The 20,134-nt window shown below is 55.4% G+C and overlaps 9 protein-coding genes across 9 annotated transcripts; 3 read left to right on the top strand and 6 right to left on the bottom strand.

Moving 5' to 3' along the window:
• Nucleotides 1-710: 710 nt before the first annotated feature.
• N656DRAFT_799571 (protein transporter) lies at nt 711-1,196 on the bottom strand (the record flags this gene model as incomplete). The annotated part of the gene is made up of 2 exons (XM_064817885.1): nt 711-1,114; nt 1,190-1,196. 2 exons carry the CDS (start codon nt 1,194-1,196, stop codon nt 711-713), a joined length of 411 nt encoding a protein of 136 aa, XP_064668408.1.
• A 363-nt stretch (nt 1,197-1,559) lies between these two features.
• On the top strand, nt 1,560-3,089 carry N656DRAFT_734833 (Yip1-domain-containing protein). Its single transcript, XM_064812704.1, has 2 exons — nt 1,560-2,098; nt 2,182-3,089. Exons 1-2 carry the CDS (start codon nt 1,763-1,765, stop codon nt 2,797-2,799), a joined length of 954 nt encoding a protein of 317 aa, XP_064668407.1. The 5' UTR covers nt 1,560-1,762; the 3' UTR covers nt 2,800-3,089.
• A 998-nt stretch (nt 3,090-4,087) lies between these two features.
• N656DRAFT_790750 (RCC1/BLIP-II) lies at nt 4,088-5,943 on the bottom strand (the record flags this gene model as incomplete). The annotated part of the gene is made up of 2 exons (XM_064816913.1): nt 4,088-4,927; nt 4,984-5,943. 2 exons carry the CDS (start codon nt 5,941-5,943, stop codon nt 4,088-4,090), a joined length of 1,800 nt encoding a protein of 599 aa, XP_064668406.1.
• A 1,353-nt stretch (nt 5,944-7,296) lies between these two features.
• Nucleotides 7,297-8,979, top strand: N656DRAFT_712730 (amidase; the record flags this gene model as incomplete). Its single annotated transcript, XM_064811842.1, has 1 exon — nt 7,297-8,979. The coding sequence occupies one exon, from the start codon at nt 7,297-7,299 to the stop codon at nt 8,977-8,979; it is 1,683 nt and encodes a 560-aa protein (XP_064668405.1).
• A 32-nt stretch (nt 8,980-9,011) lies between these two features.
• N656DRAFT_781142 (uncharacterized protein) lies at nt 9,012-10,215 on the bottom strand. Its single transcript, XM_064815529.1, has 3 exons — nt 9,923-10,215; nt 9,567-9,767; nt 9,012-9,487 (listed from the first exon to the last, which is right to left on the bottom strand). The coding sequence occupies exons 1-3, from the start codon at nt 9,972-9,974 to the stop codon at nt 9,408-9,410; spliced, it is 333 nt and encodes a 110-aa protein (XP_064668404.1). The 5' UTR covers nt 9,975-10,215; the 3' UTR covers nt 9,012-9,407.
• Nucleotides 10,216-10,725: 510 nt separating this feature from the next.
• N656DRAFT_781140 (uncharacterized protein) lies at nt 10,726-12,305 on the bottom strand. Its single transcript, XM_064815528.1, has one exon. It carries the CDS (start codon nt 12,242-12,244, stop codon nt 11,051-11,053), a length of 1,194 nt encoding a protein of 397 aa, XP_064668403.1. The 5' UTR covers nt 12,245-12,305; the 3' UTR covers nt 10,726-11,050.
• A 162-nt stretch (nt 12,306-12,467) lies between these two features.
• On the bottom strand, nt 12,468-13,256 carry N656DRAFT_781139 (uncharacterized protein). Its single transcript, XM_064815527.1, has one exon. It carries the CDS (start codon nt 13,059-13,061, stop codon nt 12,789-12,791), a length of 273 nt encoding a protein of 90 aa, XP_064668402.1. The 5' UTR covers nt 13,062-13,256; the 3' UTR covers nt 12,468-12,788.
• Nucleotides 13,257-14,390: 1,134 nt separating this feature from the next.
• Nucleotides 14,391-16,248, top strand: N656DRAFT_781138 (lipase 1). Its single transcript, XM_064815526.1, has one exon. It carries the CDS (start codon nt 14,714-14,716, stop codon nt 16,070-16,072), a length of 1,359 nt encoding a protein of 452 aa, XP_064668401.1. The 5' UTR covers nt 14,391-14,713; the 3' UTR covers nt 16,073-16,248.
• Nucleotides 16,201-19,380, bottom strand: N656DRAFT_181932 (uncharacterized protein). The gene is made up of 2 exons (XM_064808774.1): nt 19,317-19,380; nt 16,201-19,255 (listed from the first exon to the last, which is right to left on the bottom strand). The coding sequence occupies exon 2, from the start codon at nt 19,132-19,134 to the stop codon at nt 16,330-16,332; it is 2,805 nt and encodes a 934-aa protein (XP_064668400.1). The 5' UTR covers nt 19,135-19,255; nt 19,317-19,380; the 3' UTR covers nt 16,201-16,329.
• Nucleotides 19,381-20,134: the final 754 nt, after the last annotated feature.

Below are 20,134 nucleotides of genomic sequence, written 5' to 3'. Positions count from 1 at the left end.
ACCTCTTCAGAGATCACGAGGTTTACGTGAGCCCAATACGGAACCAAGAGTCTTGATCCGGATATCGAGAGTGAAGGACAGAAAGGCATCACATGTTGTTTGCTCTTAGCCTGCCGTTCTATAGCCAGCCCCTCTCGGCCTCGTACTTCCCTAGACGAGACACCCCGTCTAGATGCGCCGTTTGCTCCGCCACCAAAAGCGCCGCCCTCTCCTATTTTCCCATCCTCCCCCACATAGAACATCGTATATATGATACAGCTATTAAAACATCATGAACAAACAGTGTAAAGCGGGAGTCATGCGATGCGGTCTAAGGTGATGCACAAAAAATGCCCTGGCACGCACCCGCCCGAATCCCAACCGCGTAACGCCAGGCCTGCCAAAAGTCGAGTGAAGATGTATGTGTAGCACGGGAATCGGGGCCGCCAACCTTCCGCCCAATCGTCGTCCCGTTGTCAATCCCGCAAAATGTTCGAAAGGGAGTGACATGGCTCGCGCGCCTTTCGGTGTCGTCTGTTCGGGCATCGTCACCATCGGGGTACATCGTCCTCGCCCGTGCCGTTCTTTCCTACAAGCGCCGGCCAAGAAAATTTCCAGACTGTACAGTTCTGCCAGAGGAAGGGGAACCGATTGGGCACTCCCCTCCTCTCCAGACCGGAAACAGCACAGCCCGAAATTCAAGCAACCCTTCCCCCACGACGGGGGTTTGGTTACCTATCCTTATAAATCTTCGGATTCCACCCCTCCTTAACCTCTGCCTCTTGCGCGGCCTTCTCCATGGCCGGGCGGACCTCGGCCTCGATGCGCTCGCGGGCGCGGAGGATCTTGCTCTGCAGGTAAAAGGAGCCGCCCTTTTTCGGGTCGTTGTTGTCAAACAGGCGCTTGAACCGCTCCATGACCTCGTCCATGTCGGCCTTGCCGCCCTGCGGGGGCTTGACGTTGAGTATCTTGCACGCCTCGTCCAGCGTCATGCCGCTGCTGAGACTGGCGCGCCCGGACGCGCCCACGCCATTGCCCGCCTTTGCTTGCGCCCGTTGGTACTGGCTCGACGCTGCCGCTTGCTTGTACGCTTCCGAGAAGGCGCGGCCTAGAACCCGCGTGCCGACGATGACGGCTTGGGTTATGAGGCGGTAGGCCTAGAGAGATTTCCCGGGTTAGATGCTTGCTGCGGCGCGGGAGGAAGAGGAACTTTGCATGCGGCTGGCTTACCATCGCTGTGAGATATAGTGTATGCAAGCGCAAATCGACTTGCTAATCTGCTTCGCCTGGGGATCGTATAGGATATTCTGCGGCCGTCGCGGTGTTTGTTTTTTCCAAGGGCTGTGGACCAGGCAATGGCATGACGGATGGATGGTGGAACGGTCTCGAAAATTATCGGCCAAAAGATTGCCTGCGCCGCCGATTGCCGGGGTTTGTCGATCGGCGGCGGGTCCCGGCAACTGATGGTTCGCTAATCTCTGCCAGAGTGCCAGTTGGTCTGGCAGCTGACAGCTGGCCACTGCAGCTGTAGGCTTTTTCCAGGCCAGGATGGCAGATGACGGTCAAGAAGCAGGTCGCAACCCGCAAAGAGCCCCGAAAGCCAACAACATCAAGCTGAATGTCAACGACCGACGGATACCTGTCATATTCACCAACCACACTCTTTCCTTTCGACACCTAACGGCCTAGTTTTACGATTCTAGCTACCGACCGCGATACCTGGAATACCCTACACCTTTGACAGGAGTTTCCTTTACTCATTTTCCCACAGCGGCACTCAACCATGTCGCAATACTACGGCGCACCGCCAAACCAGGGCTACGGCCCCTCTGGCGCGCAAAACCTCCAGTTCTACCCCTCCAGCTATACACAACCCGTGTCCGGCCATGCGACGCCTTCACAAGCATCATTCGGCTACGGAGGTCCCTCATCTGGAGGCTACGGCGTGTCGAGCGGCTTCAGTGCCGGCTTTGGCGGCGGGCCCGGCGTGTCAGGGCGCATGGGCGAGCAGGGCGGTCTGCGGACAGGGTGGCTAGCTGCCTTCTCGACCGAGGGCTATGACGGCGAGCCGCCGCTTCAAGAAGAGCTGGGCGTGAACTTTGGCCACATCAAAACAAAGGCATGCATGCACCTTCCTCCCTCTGACCGCGACCTTTGAATGGCACGCAAGTTCCCACTAACTTTTTTCCCTCTTTCCCGCAGACCCTCGCCGTGCTCAACCCCTTCAGCCGAATCGACCAGCACCTGATGGACGACAGCGACCTCGCCGGACCGCTCCTCTTCTTCCTCCTCTACGGCACCTTCCTCCTTCTCTCGGGCCGCGTACATTTCGGCTTCATCTACGGGCTCGCCGTGTTCGGCTCGGCGAGCCTGCACGTCATCCTCTCACTGATGGCCCCGTCACCGTCAGACCCATCAGCCCCTTCTTCGTACCATCCAGGGGTAGGCCCGGCCTACCCCACCGCCGAGGCGGCTTCAGTCAACGCCATCTCCTCCTCCGCCGCCGGCTCCTCCCCGCCCGGAAGCAGCAACCTCACTTTTGCCCGGTCCGCCTCGGTGCTCGGGTACTGCCTGCTCCCGCTGGTCATGACCAGCCTGGTGGGGATTGTCATGCCCATGGACACGCCGCTGGGGATTGTGTTGACCACGGCGGCCATCATGTGGTGCACGTGGAGCGCGAGCGGCATCTTTTGCGCCGTGGGCTGCATGAAGGCCATGAGGGGTCTGGTGGCGTACCCGTTGGCGCTGTTCTACGTCGGCTTTGGCATCATGGGCGTCTTCAGCAGCCGCGGGAGCGGGTCGGTTCCGACTGCTCCATAACATAATCATGTCCTTGGTGCCTGAGAATCTTGGAACGGTGTATGTGATTGGCGTAGGGATTGGTCAATTCCGGCTTGGTTGTTTGGTATTGTAAAAATGGGCATGCATGAAAAATCTTGGTAGGATCGCCGCGATTCTACTGAGCGGAGGACGACCCGGAGTTCAAATGCTGTACAACAGAACAATACCGTGGCTTAATTAGACAATGACGAGATGATTAAAAAGAGACATCCTAATGCGAACCTGCGTCAACTTCCTACTACTGATCTTGTCATCATCGCCTGGATTCTGTATTGGCTCCTCCGGGCGAACAACTATCACGCAAGGTAAAACCCTTATTGCTGCCGTTGTTACACGGTTGAGATTGGTGAAGATGGACGACGGGCCTTCTGAATCGTAGGGCAAGAGTTAAGAGCACCATGAGCACGCAACAGGACACAAGATGGAGATCAGCAAAACGCAGTATTAATCTATCCTCGCTACTTGCCGGCGAGAAGATCGTGTCCCAGAAGAATCCCGTCCCAGAAGAACCCCGTCCCATGCCACCCATGCCAGCCCATGTCATGAAAGAAGATGCCGCCGGCTGTTGTACAGGCAGGGAGATATAAGCAAATGCGTCCACCACGCCTAGCAAGCGCCTGAGGTGGGATCAGAAACAGCAAAAAAAGCGAGAACAACCGACGCCGAAATATCCGAGGGTATCCCACCCAGTGTCATCTAAAGCGCGAGCAAATGTGAGAGAAAATCTCCCCAGAAATATGCCACGCCATGCCGAACCATTATCCTGCCAGCCAGGAAAGCCACAAAACGGCATCCGTCTCCAATCAAGCCTGATGCGGGACCAAGCCGAGAAAGACCAGGCTGACAGAAAGCTCTCCTGGCGACGAAAGCACAAAAAGGCATCGCTCAATCCAGCCTGATGCGGGACCGAGCCGAGTAGAGACAAAGCTGACAGAAACTCTGCCGGCGATGAACGCAGAATACGGCATCGTCTCCTATCCAGCCTGATGCGAGACCAGTCGAGTAAAGACCAAGTCGAGTAAAGACCAAGTCGAGTAAAGACCAAGTCGAGTAAAGACCAGGCAAACAGAAACTAGCTGCTGCTGGAAAAAACTCAACTCCCCGTCGTTTGTTGTATGTTCGTGACTCATTCATTCCTTGGGTGAGGAACATCGAAGTCGCAATTTTCTTGGGGAACAAATGTTTGTTCGCAATTGATAAAGTAGTCCGCTTTCGCGGAAACAGTGAGATCCAGCTCAAACATCCACAGCAAGGGTCTAACCATGCCCTAGTTCTCCTCAGGGAGAGCGCCAAGAATGCTGTACTGGCCGCCGGCGCCAGCAAAGATGATCTTCCTGTCGCGGATGGCGGAGTTATCAATGAGGGTGGGCCTCTCAATGTCGTCGGTGGTGCCCTGGCCGGTCTGGTAGTTTGCCGAAAATCCCCAAGAGTAAACCTTGCCGTCCTGGGTAATGGCGAAGCTGTGGTCGGTGCCCGCCGCGACACCGACAACATCCTTGATCTCCGGGACAACGGTCGGGACCAGGAGGATACGCGGGGTGTTGCGCTCATCGTAGATGGTGTTGTCCTCAGAGAAGGACGACGAGGGCTGGCCAACCTGGTGTCCGTCGATGCGGCCCCAGGTGATCAGTTCGCCATTTTTGGTGCATGCGAGCGAGTGGTGCTCGCCACCGGCGATGTCGACGATCTCGTAATCGGCCAGCTTCTTCATAAGTTGCGGGCGCATAACGTAACCGCCGTCCTGGCCGGCCTCGTCCTCGACGCCGAGCTCGGCGTAATTGTTCAGACCCCAGCCGATGACGCGGCCCTTGGTGTCAATCACAAAGCAATGGTACGAACCGCAGGCAATCTTGTGCACCTTGGCGCGGCCGGGAAGGGTACCGATGCAAGTCGGGTAGAGAGCAGCGATATCGTCGCGCTCCAGGAGCCTGCGAGCCAGCTGGGCTTGCTGGCCAGCGCCCCAAGCATAGACTTTGTTCTTTTCGTCGAGAGCGAGAATGTGATTCAGTCCAGCAGCCAGTTGTTTGATCTTGGAGAGCTCCGGAACAAGGGTCGGAGTGCGCTGGACCAAAACAGTACGGCTGAAACCGAGAATGCCTTCGTTGCTCTGCAGAGAGTGTTAGTAGATGAAGTACAGTGGTGGAAAACAATGCAAAGGCTTACTCTGAATGTGCCCCATCCGTAAACTTGGCCAGTCTCGGTCAGAGCGAAGGTCGCGCTATCACTGGCGACGACCTGAACCCACTTTGTTCCCTCAGGGATCGTCGAGGTGTCAATCTCTCCAGGTGTGCTCTCCTTGGGGTTCATACCCGTGTCGTCATCATCGTCGGAATCAGAGCTGTTATCATCCGCCATGTCTTTCAGGCCGCCATCCCAGGTGGTGTCGCGACCGAGGGCGCCCTGATCGTTAACGCCCCACGTCAAGATTTTGTTGTCCTTGGTGAGGGCGGCGACGTGCATGCCGCCGCAGGCAACTTGCACGACATCCTTCAGATTGTGGTTGATCCGGGGTCGCTTGACGTCAATGGGCTTTTTGTTGCCATCGTACTTGACGCTTCCCAAGCCAAGCTCGCCGGCGGTGCCCTCGCCGAACACAAAAATGTCCATAACCTGGGTGGGCGGCTCGTTGATGACCTTGAGCGCGCGCGCAACGCGCTTGGCTGCAGGTTTGGCGACGGGCTCGGCCGCCTTTCTCTTCTTGGACGGCGCAGCTGGTGCTCCTTGATTCTGCTCTTGCTCTTCGGCGGCATCGCCATTCTTGGCGCGTTTGGGAGCGCGCTTGTTCGCGGCGCCGGCGTCATTGGCGACCTCTTCGTCAGTCTGCTCATCGTCCTCGGCATCCCGCTTACGTTTGATGCCGTTGACGGGGCCAGCTGCGTTCTCCTTGTCGGACTCGTCCGCAGCTTTCTTGGCTGGCGCAGCTTTCTTAGCTGCAGCTGTCTTCTTGGGAGCGGCCGCCTTCTTCGGCGCAGCGGCCTTCTTCGGCGCAGCGGCTTTTTTCGGCGCAGCGGCCTTCTTGGGCGCCGCAGTCTTCTTGGAAGCGGCGGTAGCCTTCTTGGTGGTAGTTTGCTTTGTCGCAGACGAAGCGCTTGCGCCCGCCGCGGCGGCTCTCTTGGGAGGCATCGTGGTTCGAAGCTCGCCAATTGTCAATGGGGAGAGCGGGATAATGCAGAGATTGCAAGAGAAGTAAGATGGGTTGGAGTTTCAGAAAATGATTTGCAAAGTGGTTATGCAGATGGACTTTGGATGTAATCGCGCTGTGAGCGAGAGAATTCACCTTGCGGACAAAGTTGGTGGTGAGTGAAAGTGAAAGGCTCGAGGAATTTTGGGTGTAGAAAAGGTTGCGCGCCTTTCTTGGGCTCGACTGTTTTTTTTTATCTTTCCTATTTTGGCGTCACGGTCCCACCAAAGACCTCTATTGTGGCTCGACCAACAATAGGCACAGCCTATTCACAAATCGCACAATAGCAAGCAGAGCTATTGGACCTATTAGGCGGGCCTAACTCAGTTTCAATTCTCTATTGTTAACGCGGTCTCGCTCACTATTATGATTGTCTAGAACTGGTGAATGCGAGTCGTGGCTAACACGATCTATTCAGTGACTCTCCAGTCGCGTTTAAAGGAACGATTTTCTGCCGGGCGGTCAGAAACATGGATGCCACCTAGAGCTCGCGCCACATTTCAAGTTCAGCCGCACCAGCCACTGCAGTTGTGGCGTCTCTGGTGGGATGACGTCGGGTTGGCACTGGGCCAACCTCGATATTGTACTCCGCACGCAGTTCGATGATCGAACTTCGATCCGTCGCGGAATCTTACAGCCTTCCAGCCCTCTCTCCCTGGGCCCTTATCAGCAGGGCTGATTCTACAATGTTGTTGCTTGATATCTTCATGACGGTGGCTTCTTCCTATGTATTGTCCAAGAATTTCCATCGTAATCCACACTTCTGTCTGGTAAACACCGTGGTGGGACAGGTCACAGGTGGCGTGTGTCACGCGGTACGGTAGACCGAAAGGGAACTCTGGATTTGTTGCGTACTACCTATACCTCCCTATCCATTGGGCCGCGGAATCCTTTCGCCGTATTTACGTTTGCACCAAGAAGGTGCCAGTGGTCGACGGGCAAGGTGGTAGAAGGAGCATTCGTTGCCGCTCTTGCTGTCGATGCTTCATACTTGGCTAATGTATGATCACAAATTCAGTCCGACAGCATGGATCAACGTTCCGAATTCCCAGTCGCCCGCTACCCCGATCTCGAGTCCCACAGAGGGTGTTTGTGAGACTTTACCGCAGCGCCAGTCGGATGGGACGAATGGCTTGTGAGTAGGCTCGCATACCTACATAACTGAGACACAAGGGCCTAGCTTGCCTCTAGGACACCGGCCCCATCCCCATCCCCCATCTCTTCTTGCCTCCTCTTCCTTCTTCCTTCTCTGCCACTCCGACAATCTTTGTTTGGTACTCAGTTACGCGATCAAGATGCCCTCACGACCATTTCCCCTCATCCAGACTGTTCCGGTCGCCGAGGGGACTCCCGAGTTTGTGGAGTTGAAGAACTCAATAGTCGGCGAGTTCGTTGCAAAGGTGCCCGAGGAGCTTTATATTCCCCAGCACTTCATCGACAGCCCACCCAAGAATGTTACTGCGATTCCGCGTCAGTGTGGCATCCTGACTCAGCAGGAGCTCGACATCACCGAGAACCACGATGCGGCGGCTCTAGCAGGTCTCATCCGCAAGAGAGTTCTCACTGCCGTCGCTGTCGCCACAGCCTTTGCCAAGCGCGCCATCATTGCCCACCAGGTCAGCTGCTGCTTGGTTGAGTGGTTCATGGACGAGGCAGTTCAGCGCGCGAGGGAGCTGGATGAATACCAGGCTTCCACCGGAACGACGGTTGGTCCTCTACATGGCGTCCCCATCAGTTTGAAGGAGCACATGCCCCTTGCGGGACATTATTCTTCTGCCGGATACGTGAGCACCCGGGTCAAGGACACACAAGACTGCCATATGGTAGCCATTCTGCGGAAGCTGGGCGCCGTCTTCTACTGCAAAACCAATCAGCCGCAGTCCCTCATGCATCTCGAAACTGACTCTCCTTATGGACGGGTCTTGAATCCCCACAACATCACTCTCTCTGCGGGCGGTTCCACCGGCGGAGAGGCTGCTCTGATCGCCCTCCGTGGCTCGGTGCTAGGCATCGGCACGGATATCGGCGGCAGCATCCGTTGCCCATCTGGCTTCTGCGGAATCTATGGTTTCAAGCCAACCTCGTACATGCTGCCTATGCACGACTTCCTGCACGGGGGTGCCGCTGCAGAGCTCAACATTCTCATATCGGCGGGTCCAATGTGCACTTCATTAAGAGATATAGACCTTTTTATGGAGACAATACTCTCCCAGCGGCCGTATCTCGCAGATCCGCGGCTGGTTCGCATTCCTTGGACAGGGCTTACCACTAACGTCTGGACGAACCCGATCAAAGTTGGTATTATGATGGACGACGGCCACATCCAGCCGCAACCGCCCGTAACCAGGGCTCTTGATTGGGCTAAAGCTCGGCTGGAAAGCTTCAAAAACTTTCAAGTAAAGCCATTCAAGCCCTACCGCACGGCTGAGGCCATCAAGCTCATACGGAAGGCGTATTGGCCTGACGGCGGCAGGGGCACAAAGCACCATTTACAAGAGACCGGCGAGCCCATGTTCGCACTGACCAAACACATCATTGAGGATGCCGAAGGCCCAGAGCTTACCGCGTCCGAGGTGCACCAGCAGCGCCTGACCCGCGACCAGTTTCGTTGCGACTTTGCCCGCCATTGGACCGAGCAGGACGTCGATGTCGTCATCTGCCCCGTCTTCGTCGGCCCCGCGTGTGCCCACGACACAGCCTTTTACTGGAACTACACAGCTTTCTGGAACTATGTGGACTGCCCGGCCGCCGTTGTCCCCACGCCTGTCAAGGCGCTGAAGAAGGGTGCTGAGGATTATGCCCCGTCGAACAAAACGCCGCTCAGTGAGGAATGCAAACATGTCAGACAATTGTGGGCCGAGGGAGACTTTGAAGGGGCGCCGATCAACTTGCAGATTGTGGCCAGGAAATACCATGATAACGAGTTGCTTGGGACCTTGCACACCATGTTGGGGGAGGGTTTTTTTTCCTTTGCCTAGACATCGAGGCTTGCGGGATGCTAGGTACTCGCGAGCCGATCCAATTCCAGGAATACTGGTCGAGTTCCTACAGCGGTCACTGCCTGCAGCTGGCTGTGTTCAAACCACTATAGAAGATTGGAGTGCAAAGTCTTATTGATCCGCCTTCAGACAGAGAAAGTATTTCAGGTAATCTCCCCTCAAGCAACGGCAGGGTACCTCTCCAAGTGGACCATCCCAAACAGTTAGATCTTCATGCGAGTAATGCGGTCTCGGTTTGCTCCGACGCCGAGTTTGCTTGTGATGCTCGTTATCACCCGTCTACTTCCAGTGTCTGCACTAAAACTCCTCAACGCCAACGCCATTCATAGCCCACTCCCATTCCCTCTCCGACCCAGTTCAATCCCCGATCCTTCTTGATCCCCGCCAAACCTCGTTGACCTCACACATCAAGCTCTTGTCGTGAAGTCGATTTCATTCCGAGACGGATTATACCCCCCATCCACCGCATTCTCACACGTGCAGGCATCTAGATGACCCCCCAAGGCAAATCGATCAGCCACAGACCCACGAACAAATCAGTAGGGATAAGGAAAGTAAAAACATACCAGCAGGTCGGGCCCCGCACGAGCAGGTGCTGCCGTCGCTGAGCGGCTGGTTCTCGGTCGCCGCGCGGTCACAGGTGCACTGGCCCGCGGGACGGGCGCGGCAGGAGCAGCGGGCGCCACGAATCGCGTTCTCGGTCCCGGCTTGGGCGCAGTCGCAGTGCAGCGCGCTCTGCTTGCCGCAGGAGCAGGTTGCTTGTTTGGCTGCCCGGTTGGTTAGCATGTGTAACTACCTAATTGAAGGATTTTTGTCAAGGAGAAAAGGTTCCATGAGTGGCGATGGGAGAGCAGAGAAACGGGATCATGGGGAAGGGTGACTGTGAATGAAAGGGCATAGGTAAGGTGAGTTTAATGCTTACCGCAGACGCACTCGGCGCTCTTGCCGCAGCAGGTGGCTGGTTTGGCTGTCATGGCTGCTGGTAGCTCGGGTACTTGTTTGGTGGGGTGGTGGCTGAAGAGCAGGTTTGCGATATGAGACTGAGATCGGACCAGACTTTAGAAAATTGGCGTATCTCCTTGAGACTTGCGATGTATAAGGGATGATTTCTTGCAAAATCTCAGCAGTATAAGGAGAATATGGACTTGTAAAATGTTGTTGATGGAATCTGAACGTCAAGATGGTCGTGTGAGGAGTGAGAGATAGGAGGTCAACTTATATTCCCGATTTGGCTGATGTCACAGCTGTTGGCGGCAAGGCTGCAGGCTGAAACTGTGGGGCTTTCAAGTGCCGGGTACCCCAGCTCCAGCCTGATCGGGTCATCGCGGGTTTTCTAATTGGTTGCAGCGCTTGTAACGCTAGCCAATGACAGCCAAGGCATTTCTCATCAGCTTGGCGATAGCTTGGCGATGGGTCCACGCACGACTCCTCGACCTCAAACAACTGTCAACGCTGACAACGAACCTTGACATGCAATTGGCATTGACTGCAAGCTACGTTTGTGGATGTTTTATCTGCTCGTTTAACACGGTCATGTTCTGCGTGGCTGAAGGCATTTCTGAACGTCCTGAGAACTGCTTCAGGAGGCAAAGTTGAACACGTTTAGTCAAATCGTTGGGTTGCGAACATGAAGGACCCTTGATCCTGCCTAGTCAGGGAGTTATCAACTTACTTGGTGTTACGTTTTCTTCAACACATGCCATTCTTCGAATATTGACTGAGTGGGCAATTTGGGAGAATGAAACATCTGGTGAACCGCAAATTTAGGGGGCAGCATGTGATCGGTGTAGAAGGTGCACCACTTGGCCACTTCGCAACAGTCACTTAACCTGGGCTGGGTGATATGAGGAATGGTAGTACCTTGGCTTTGGCTTAGGGGTTTTCCCCAACAAAGGCAGTCCGAGACACGCTTGGAGCTGAACGGGCAAACAGATTTACGATCAATGCCTAAGATCTCTTCCTCCGGCATCATAGCCATGATACAACCCCATCCATGATCCAACACATCGTTGCATCGGGCGTGCGTCAGCCATCTTCTTCAACCTTTCTTTCATTCCTTTTCAAGAAGATACACCTCGACGGACTGCCCTTCGCCGTCGAGGACGGGGAGTGGCAGCACCGTCTTCTCTCGGACAACCCACCCATCGGCGGCCATCAAATCAAACGCAATGCTCTCGGACGAATGCCTGGGCTTCGTTGCTAGAAGAACCTTCGCCACAACCGAGCTTTCGGCGTGGCAACCTTGCAACCCTTGGCTGTGCAGCGCAGTAAGCGTCTTGACCAGGGGTTGCAAGGTGTCGGTGTTGTAGGTGCAATCGCTGAGCATTATGAGGTCCCAGGCACAGGACCTGACTTTCTCGCCAAAGATGCCATGCTGCCCGTCCTCCCAATTTAATGGCTCAAAATCGAGCGTCGCGGGCCCTTCTCTCAAAGCGTCGGATTGGCGCGCCATGTTTGCTCGCGCCCGCGCTTCGGCCTCGGGGACGTCAGTCATGAGGATGTTGGTCGTCGCTCTTTCCCGGCCCATCAGAGACAGAATCCGTGCCATACCAATGCCCAGGGTCCCAATACCGCAGCCAAGTTCCAGGATATTCAACGGGCGTTGCTGCTGGCCCCGCAGGATGGTGCGCAACGTTGGCAGAGCTGTTGTGCTAGACTCTTGGGGTATGTTATCCGAGCAGATGGCGGCGACAAACGACATGGCCGCGATCCCTCCATCCCATATGCGGCGGGCGATGCTCATGCCAATGTCTTCTTCGAGTTGCATCGCTTCGAATCGGCTACCCGCCCCCGTCGGAGGGGTAGGCAATCTCAGGCTGCGGAAACACACAGAAGCCGGGTGCGTATCACTCTGTCTGTGTTGTATGTCTGCATATGCAGCCATGATCCACCCTTGGCCGCCGCTAATAATGTCGGTGGTACTGAGAGCGGTCAGTTCCCGGCTTGCAGGTCGGACCTGAATCGTCTCAACGGGCTGCTGCGCGGGTAGCGGAACCTCAAACTTGAGCACTCTCATTCCAGCCCGCCATCTAAGGGTGCAACCCAGGGATAGGTTGATTGGAGTGAGCCGGTCCACCCCGTCTTTGCGCTCCGTGTACGCGCCTATCACGGCAAGCTCGATCGGGTTGTGAGGGGCGAGGTAAGCGTCGCCGAGATCGGTGGTGACGGTTAGCACGAGTTTCAGGGACGACCGAGATTCCCCTTGCTCGACCTCGGGCGCCCGTAAGAACCTGATGTAGTGCATGTTTGCGGGCCACGGATTGGCCTAGAGTGTGATGCGGTTGCCATGAAGATGATCAAGTGCGAGTTCGAAGGAAAGTGAAACTGTGAAAGTTGAAAATTTCCACAAAGGGTTAGGGTTGGACCCCCCCCCCCCCCCAAGGACGGCTCCTGAGGTCCTGAAGGAGGTTGAAGACCAGGCCTTAGCTATAATGAGTGACGCTTGCTTACTGCCATAGAGATAGTATAGGCGGACTAAGGTTCGGTTGGCTCATGACTCTTGGAAACTGTACAGTAGTCTGGCTCCTGACTCAGAAAACGCACGAACTTCAGGGAGAAACGATACAGAGAAGACTAAGATGTTACATTTTCGTAATCAGTCTAAGTTACTTGAAAACCGCATTGTGATTAAGGTAGAAAGTATTTGCACCACTAGTGGAACTGTGGAAGATTGATATGATCTTGAACCCTGAACCCGAGTGCCTTCCCTTTAGGCCTTTACCATCCGGTCCATCCCAACCGTTGAGTTCTCAGTGGTCTGTGGCCCAATTGACGAAAATGAAAGGGTATCAACCCGTGGTCAAATGCCACATGTCAACGACAAAACCAGTGCTGGACGCGCGCATGGTGCCGAAAGCAAAGGCCGTGTTGAGCCACGCGTAGTTCTTGCTCCCTGTTTGGAATGTCGTTCGCACGTGGATCGTGCCATTTGTCCCCTCCATGAGACCCGCCATCTGGACATAAATATTCACATTGTCCATGGTGCGGATCTGGGCGCGTATGTCGGAATAAAAAGCCCCTTGCGGTGTTGACAGCGCCCAGTCTGCGCCGAGGGCCAGCATTTTGCCTTCAACACGTGTAAGTATACGCAAATCTAGTAAGTTTCATACTATTGTCGGGACATCTCAAATTTTGAAGAATGAATGGGAAAAAGCACACCAGATAGTTTGGGCCCCAGCACAGCGCCCCCGATAATAGGAATCACGGTGACATTGCCTGCCGGAATGGGACCAACGTCGACCGATAGACCGACCGTGATGTTGGCGTTGAAGAGATACTGTACGCCTGGTGCCGGCGGAAGAGCATCGGCCGCTTCCACGCCCAGCGCACCGGGTAGCAGGGCGCCCGCGAGCAGAGAAAGATTGAACAGTCGCATACCGGACGGGGTCCAAAGAAGATATATGTCAACTCCCTGTGCACAGGTCTCAATACTCAATACTTCTCTGGTGGAAAATCAGCAGAGTAAAGAGACCTCTCCTATTTCTTATGTATGTACCTACCTTTAGTTGCTATGCCATGTCAATGACATGCATCTCAACCGAATGTGTTCATGTCATACAAGACTCGATCCCGATTCCTTCTGCCGGTTCAATTAGTCTCTTGCTTGCAATGTTTCACTAAATCGCTACCAATCATCCGATCATCCAATTATCCAATTGGATGTGACGCCAACATCGATCTGTATGCGTCTCCATTTGGCTGTGTCAATCATCTGTGTACCTACCTATATTGTGTATACGTAGGTAGTCCCCTATTTTTAGCCGTCTACGATGGCTTGGATACATCTACTCACCTAGAATGCTTGGGACCGTACCTGATTTACGGACTACATACCTACACTACGTACCGACCTTATGTGGGAATATCGTCCAAGATTGACCTCACCAGGGCTTTGGGTAATCTCACTACAGATACAATGATGCCAGCATTATTGAAACCTTCCGCTACCATGGTACCAACAACCCTCCGAGTCCCATTCGTTGAGCCAGTCGATGCAGAGACGGTGCATTTCCAAGTTGAGGGGAAACTTGGTCATGAAAACTCCGAGTCTTGTTGGGGAAGCGCTTTGTCTGATCACCTCTGATCCCTGGCGATAACGGTCACTTATTTCAAGTTAGGTAGGTACTATCCGCTATCGTGCCAATTGCAGACATATTATCCCGATATTAACGGCTCGGTTTGTTCCGGTTGATCTACACATGTTCCCCCCGTCTTCCCCACGTCTCCAGGCTGCCTGTTAGTGACTTACCATTACCGAACCTCTTGTATCTGATGGCACATGGAGAGCCTAGCAGGACTTCGAACGATTAGTACTACGAACGCAAGTACTGGCAGATTACCCCCTCAAGCCCACCCTCGTCATCTGATAAATGACTGCTAATGTATTCTAGAAAGTCCATATCCCGCGGCTCATCCGAATTAACCAATGTTGCTTTGAATGCTGCTGAAATCCACGCGTAAGCGTAGGGACATCCGCTGTGTGATACCTGGTGTATGGACTTCTTCTCTTTCCTAGCGACGGTCATACCCGGTTACACCTCGGCCACGCTGTCGGGATCATGAACTCACTCAGGCTCTTTTGGTTGCCGGTCTAAATTACATACTAGTAGCCAAGACCCCTGCCCTGGGTTGGCTATCGTTGACGTTTCTCACTGGGAATTCACGAAGACAGCCGTACAAGTTCTACAACCACAGTCTGGCCCCTATGATCAGAATGCGGTGTCAAACATACTGGCTTCTTTGGAGCTGTCTTGTGGCCGGTAGCCTGGCAGCATGGCAGGTTACCACCGAAGGCATGGCTAAAGCTGTCCAAGCCGCCGACGAGTGGACTTATCTTCCTCTCCCGTCGACCGACCCCTGGTACTCGCCCCCTGAAGGATGGGAGGCCACAGAGCCTGGCACACTCTTGAGGCTTCGGCAGCATGCCTACAACACGACGCCACTAGCCATTGCAAACGCTGTGGATACGTTCCAGGTCCTCTTTCGCTCGACCGACAGCCACCAGAACGCCACCTGGGGCGTCACAACCGTCTTCATGCCTGCTCATCAGCCATGCAGCAATGGCACGGGAGCTGCAGACACAAAGAACTGCACCCTGAGGATCCTCTCGTACCAGCTTCCCTACGACACTTCCTGTCTCGACGCGAGCCCCAGTTTCGGACTACAATGGGGCGAGCCCTACGGCGAGATGGCAGCGGCTCTGAAACGGGGCTGGTGGGTAGCCGTCCCGGACTATGAAGGCCCACTGGCCTCGTACGGCGCCAACATCATCGCCGGCTACATCACGCTCGACTCGATCCGGGCCGTTTTGGAGGCTTCCCGCCGGCTTGAGCCCCCTCTGAGCTTCACCGACACCCGCGTTGCCCTGTGGGGATACAGCAACGGGGCGTCAGCGACCGAGGCTGCCGTCGAGTTCGCTGCCACATACGCTCCCGGGTTAAAGAACAAGATTGTGGGCGCCGCCATTGGCGGAGTCGCGCCCATGGCCGCCATGAACGCCGCCCAGATCCTCGCCCAAACCCAGGTCTCGGGCCTCCTGGTGCAGGGCATCATCGGCATCACGAGCCAGTATCCAAAGCAACGCGAGTACGTGCTCAGCCGACTGTTTCCGTCGGGGCCGTACAACGCGACCGAGTTCTTCTGGGCGAGCTACATGAGCGGGTGGCAGTCGCTGCTGTATTACTCGTACGTGAACGTGTTTGAGTACTTCATCGGCGGCCGGGCCGACCTGGAAACCCCGGAGATGGTCGACATGTTCGCCAGGGAGGGCGTGCTGGGGGGGTTTGGCGTGCCGAATATGCCTGTGTTCTTGTACCAGGCCGTTCAAGACGAGATGGCGCCGATACAGGATTCGGACAACCTGGTAGACTGGTTGTGTAGTCAGGGGGCACGGATATTGTATCACCGCAACCACTGGGGGGGCCATAATGATGAACTCACAAACGGGCGCCAGCGGGCGCTGGACTATCTCGGCGATGTCTTGGACGGGAGCAATGTCCTTTCGTTTCCTCCGACCGGCTGTCAGACTGTCAACGTCACGTTCATGCAGGATCCTAGCAAGCCTATCGTCTGACGCAAGTCTGATGCTCAGTGACTCTGGCTGTAGATCGGCACTGTCAACTTGAAGGTTGAGGGAATGTCACGGAGGCTACGAGAGAATTTGTGTATGTACAATCGAACTTCTTCTATATCCTACCTACCCAATTAGTTAGCTAGTGTACCAAGTAGGGCTTGTTACAAGCTTCCTCGCTGCAAGATCCGGCTCCATCTCTCTTCTTTTCCCCTCCCCCTTATTCAGCACAGGGCCAGACCCCTCAAGTTCCCCGGCCATCAGGGGTAACTTGCCAACTCATCTCCCGCAAAGGCGAGGTTCTCAATGGCCGCCAAACCATACTGCGCAACATCATTGGTGGCGAGCCAGCTTGCCTCATCCACCGGGATCAACACCTTGCTCCCACCGACGCGCGTCGCATTCCAGGGGGCGCTCTCCTTAAGCCCATCCGTGCCATAGAACTCCTTCCAGGCACGGTACTCGATGGTCTTGTTGTTGCGCTCGCGCCCAGCGTACGCTGTAAGGCGGGAGTGGCCCTGATACAGGTTCAGCGTGCCAAAATTGACGCCGTAGCGGGCCGCCTGCTCGGCTTTTGGCGCGCCAAAGTAGTAGCAGTAGTCGAGCCAGGCCGACTTAAACCCCTTGGGCAGCTCCTCGTCGCCGAACCACTCAATCAGCTCCGAAACCACCTCGACCAGACCAAAGACGGCGGACAGATGCGAGACGGACACGTTGCCGCGGTTGGCTGGGTCTGCCGGGGGAGGACCGAGCGTCCACGAGGTTAGGTTGTACAATCCAGAGCCCGTGACGAAACCGTTGGTGAGATTGGCGATGCCGGCCATGGTGTTGATGAGCTTGGTCCTGGACTCGTTCCAGCGTGGCGTCCGTCGCTCCCAGTCAATAAGCCATCCGGCCGCGAGCGCGGACCAGTCGGTGCCGAGGCCGATGGCGACGGTCGAGCCCGGGGAAGGCGTCCATCCGTCGGTGCGGACTTTGCGGTTGGGGTCCAAGACGCCGTACGTCTTGTCCGTGTCGAGAAGCTCCTCGAGCAGCTCCCCGACGCGCTCGTCGCCCCCAGACAGATAGTAAAAGTACTTGCGATACTGGGGTTGCGAGATGCGGGCTTGCTTGGCGCTGTCGCTCCAGTGCTGAACGCCGTGCCGGGTTCCCAGCCCCTTCCACTTGCCGATGTGGTAGACGTCGACTTCGCCCGTGTGGCGGGTCAGCGCCTCGGCGAACCGGTAGACGTCCTCGCGGCCGGTGCGCAAAAAGTACAGCCAGAAAAAAAGATCGGGCGAGAGCTCCGAATTATCCCATGCATACCCCCCAATGTCGTATCGCCACATGTGTCGGTCCACGTCGTACGTGTGCATGAAGTCGCCGTAGTCGAGAAATCCATACCATCTACGCTGCTCAACCTGGCCCTGGTAGAACTTGGCAAAGAAGTCCAGATGGTGCTCTATCGTGCTGGCGGCCTGGGTGCTATTGTTTGGAAGGTCCCAGTACGTTCCAAGCGCCTTGGAGTCCCTGATGTGCTCTGGGGTGGCTACGAGCACTGGCGGGTTGTTGAGATGCTTGACGAGCGAGGAGAGCGTTTCTCCTGGGGGCGTCTTTTCGAATGCAAACAGTGAAATCTCGCTGGTCCGAGCAATTCCATAGGGCGTGTCGAATCCAGGTTCGTAGTCTTCGTATGTGATTTCGAGGGCATCAAGCTGATCAGCATAGTCCTCTTGACCCAAGCCGTCGTGGTAAGGGTGGAGATCCAGCGGCTGCGCCAAAGGACTGTACAACCACAGCGTGATAGACCCAGTGTCGGAGGCGGCGTTGGTGATGTCAAGGCCGGTAGGGTATCGCTTCCAAAAGTCTCGCAGACCAACAGCAAGGCCGCCGACTGTGGCTCCCCCAAGGTATGCAAGGCCTTCGGAGCGAGTGCCGCCTGGGATGTTGAGCCAACTTTGTCCGGCCTTGGTTCGCTTACGGAGGGTGAAGCCGTCAGAAGAGAGTTGACTCAGACTGTAGTCGTTCCAAGTGGGGATCCAGCGCATCCTGGACGAGACGGTGGTGGCCCATGTAGAGATGTCAGGCAGTTTCTCCCCTGCAACCTGGGCCGTTCTGACAGCGCTCCCTGGATCGCGTCGCAGCCCGGTGATTCCTTGCACGGCTTCGTTGAAAAAGCCACCGTTTACCCCTGAAATCCTCACATGGCGGTTGTACTGCTCTTCTCCCTCCAATGGAACATCCAAACGGACGCCGACGCCGGTGATGAAGTCGCTTGTCGCATTCCCGTCAAACACAAGGCTGTGCACAAGCCTGATGGCGCTGGAGTTGGCATACAAGTAGAATCTCAAAACAAAAGGCAGCCAATCGCCATGTGACGAGCCGTCCGACGGTGAGTGCTGTCCTTTGACGGTAACAAGGGTGCGCACTGAAGTCAAGTCGCTGACACTGACATTGCTAATGCGGCTTTGGAAGTTGAAGTAGTTGATGGAAATCTCACCACGGACGTCGGACGTGGCGGATACGGCGTCCTGTGACTGGAGCACCAACCGTCCGTTCTTGCCGACCTTCTTGCCGGCTGCAGTCTTGATCTCGTCGATGACGGCGTTGCCGGATTTGGGAAATGAGACCGAGATCTTGCCCGTGTCAACCTTGATATGTTGGGCCGACTCGGTCACGGTGACACCCGATGTTTTTCTCCGTCGTAGGGCTGAGTTGCTCCGAGTCGAACTGCGGGACGATGGAACTGCCTTGACCGTGTAGCCTTGAGGGACCGAGTCCGACGCTGGGATGGCATGGCCTGTCCATTTCAAGGAGCCATCTGGCCAGTAGCCTGTCGCCCAGGACTGCAGGTCTATGCTCTGACCTGAAGAGTCCGAAACCAAGAAAGTCGTGTCGTTTGGGAAGTATGCACCCCTTGGCCATGGAAGTCCAAAGGTAGCGCCCAGATTCAGCGAGGGCTTGACACCTAGCCAGTGGACGGCGGCTGAGGAGGAGCTAGAGTTGGTTACATGGAGGGCGTTTGCCGACTGGCCCAGGAGAGCGAGAAGGTAAAGGGAGAAGAGGGACGCGGTCAAGGGCGCCATCGTGTGGTCTTGTCTATGTTGGTTGTGGCCGGCTGCCAGTGGCTCCTATAAAGGGCCCACAGACACAATCGATCGTCGAACGGCTCTGGACCTCTGGCATGTACGTACAGGACGCGCGAACCTGCTTGTATAAGTCGATTATTATATGTCCGAGTCATGGTATTACCGTCAGTCCATATTACCGAAGCTAAAGCCGCCGATTTGTCGTTGAATGCCAACGAGGTGCCTGGATCGGTACTTGTCTCCCGGGACTGCAGCAGTAGCTTCGGTTCTCGTCCCTTACCTAGTCGGCGGCATATTCTTTAGACGAATAGTGCCGAGAAATGACGTGAATAAGTCAATAAGAAGCTTAGTCAGTCAACAATTCCTTGATGTTCTCCTTCCGTATATGTTAACGCGTACCTTCGCGGCTCGCCATTGTAGTTAGAGGCGTTAAGGGGTACTAAGTGGCGCGACGGGTTGGTTTAACCCGAAACCAGGTTGCGTGCTTGCCATGTATTGTACATTGACTCCAATCTCTGTTTGCTGTGGAGTGCGATGTTGTGATCGTCGATGGGCGAGAGCGGGGGTTACAACCCGTGTGGGACGTTACGCGCAAGCGAGAGGTGAAATGGCCTTGACGTCGGGTGAATGTTGCTTTTCGGGTCTGTTTCCTCCGAGTCCCTTGGCTCCACGACACCAGCAGTTCAACAAGATTCTAATTTCTCCAGCTGCACTCCCTCAACAACAAAGCCGCTTTAGCCATTCGCGACACGGAACATTGAGCCCGATACCTCCGCCAATGAGAATAGCGATATATCTTATACCACTGGCCGGCGATTCACTACATTGATGTCAAAGATGACAATGGGAACTCCGCCCGCGCCAGTGGCGGACGATTTATACTCAGGACTACTAGTATAACGTATAAGTTGATGGACGTTCAAGTGCTGAACTTCTGAAGATGTACGTACATCATGGCTACATCGAACTTGAATTGTCACCGGCCCATACTAGACGG

Source organism: Canariomyces notabilis (assembly GCF_033297395.1).
Source record: "Canariomyces notabilis strain CBS 508.74 unplaced genomic scaffold N656scaffold_17, whole genome shotgun sequence".
In the NCBI taxonomy this organism is placed as follows: Eukaryota; Fungi; Ascomycota; class Sordariomycetes; order Sordariales; family Chaetomiaceae; genus Canariomyces; species Canariomyces notabilis.
The sequence above is the reverse complement of the archived record's forward strand: the minus strand, read 5'-3'. Positions and strand labels throughout refer to the sequence as shown.

What these genes read in the sequence shown, in the direction of transcription:
- N656DRAFT_734833 (XM_064812704.1), top strand. Translation starts at nt 1,763, where the DNA reads ATGTCGCAATACTACGGCGCACCGCCAAACCAGGGCTACGGCCCCTCT. An exon ending in TTGGCCACATCAAAACAAAG is followed by an intron (nt 2,099 to 2,181) that starts GCATGCATGCAC and finishes TCTTTCCCGCAG; the next exon opens with ACCCTCGCCGTGCTCAACCC.
- N656DRAFT_781142 (XM_064815529.1), bottom strand. Translation starts at nt 9,974, where the DNA reads ATGACAGCCAAACCAGCCACCTGCTGCGGCAAGAGCGCCGAGTGCGTC. An exon ending in GAGCGCCGAGTGCGTCTGCG is followed by an intron (nt 9,768 to 9,922) that starts GTAAGCATTAAA and finishes CCAACCGGGCAG; the next exon opens with CCAAACAAGCAACCTGCTCC. An exon ending in GTGCGGGGCCCGACCTGCTG is followed by an intron (nt 9,488 to 9,566) that starts GTATGTTTTTAC and finishes GGGGTCATCTAG; the next exon opens with ATGCCTGCACGTGTGAGAAT.
- N656DRAFT_781140 (XM_064815528.1), bottom strand. Translation starts at nt 12,244, where the DNA reads ATGCACTACATCAGGTTCTTACGGGCGCCCGAGGTCGAGCAAGGGGAA.
- N656DRAFT_781139 (XM_064815527.1), bottom strand. Translation starts at nt 13,061, where the DNA reads ATGCTGGCCCTCGGCGCAGACTGGGCGCTGTCAACACCGCAAGGGGCT.
- N656DRAFT_781138 (XM_064815526.1), top strand. Translation starts at nt 14,714, where the DNA reads ATGCGGTGTCAAACATACTGGCTTCTTTGGAGCTGTCTTGTGGCCGGT.
- N656DRAFT_181932 (XM_064808774.1), bottom strand. Translation starts at nt 19,134, where the DNA reads ATGGCGCCCTTGACCGCGTCCCTCTTCTCCCTTTACCTTCTCGCTCTC.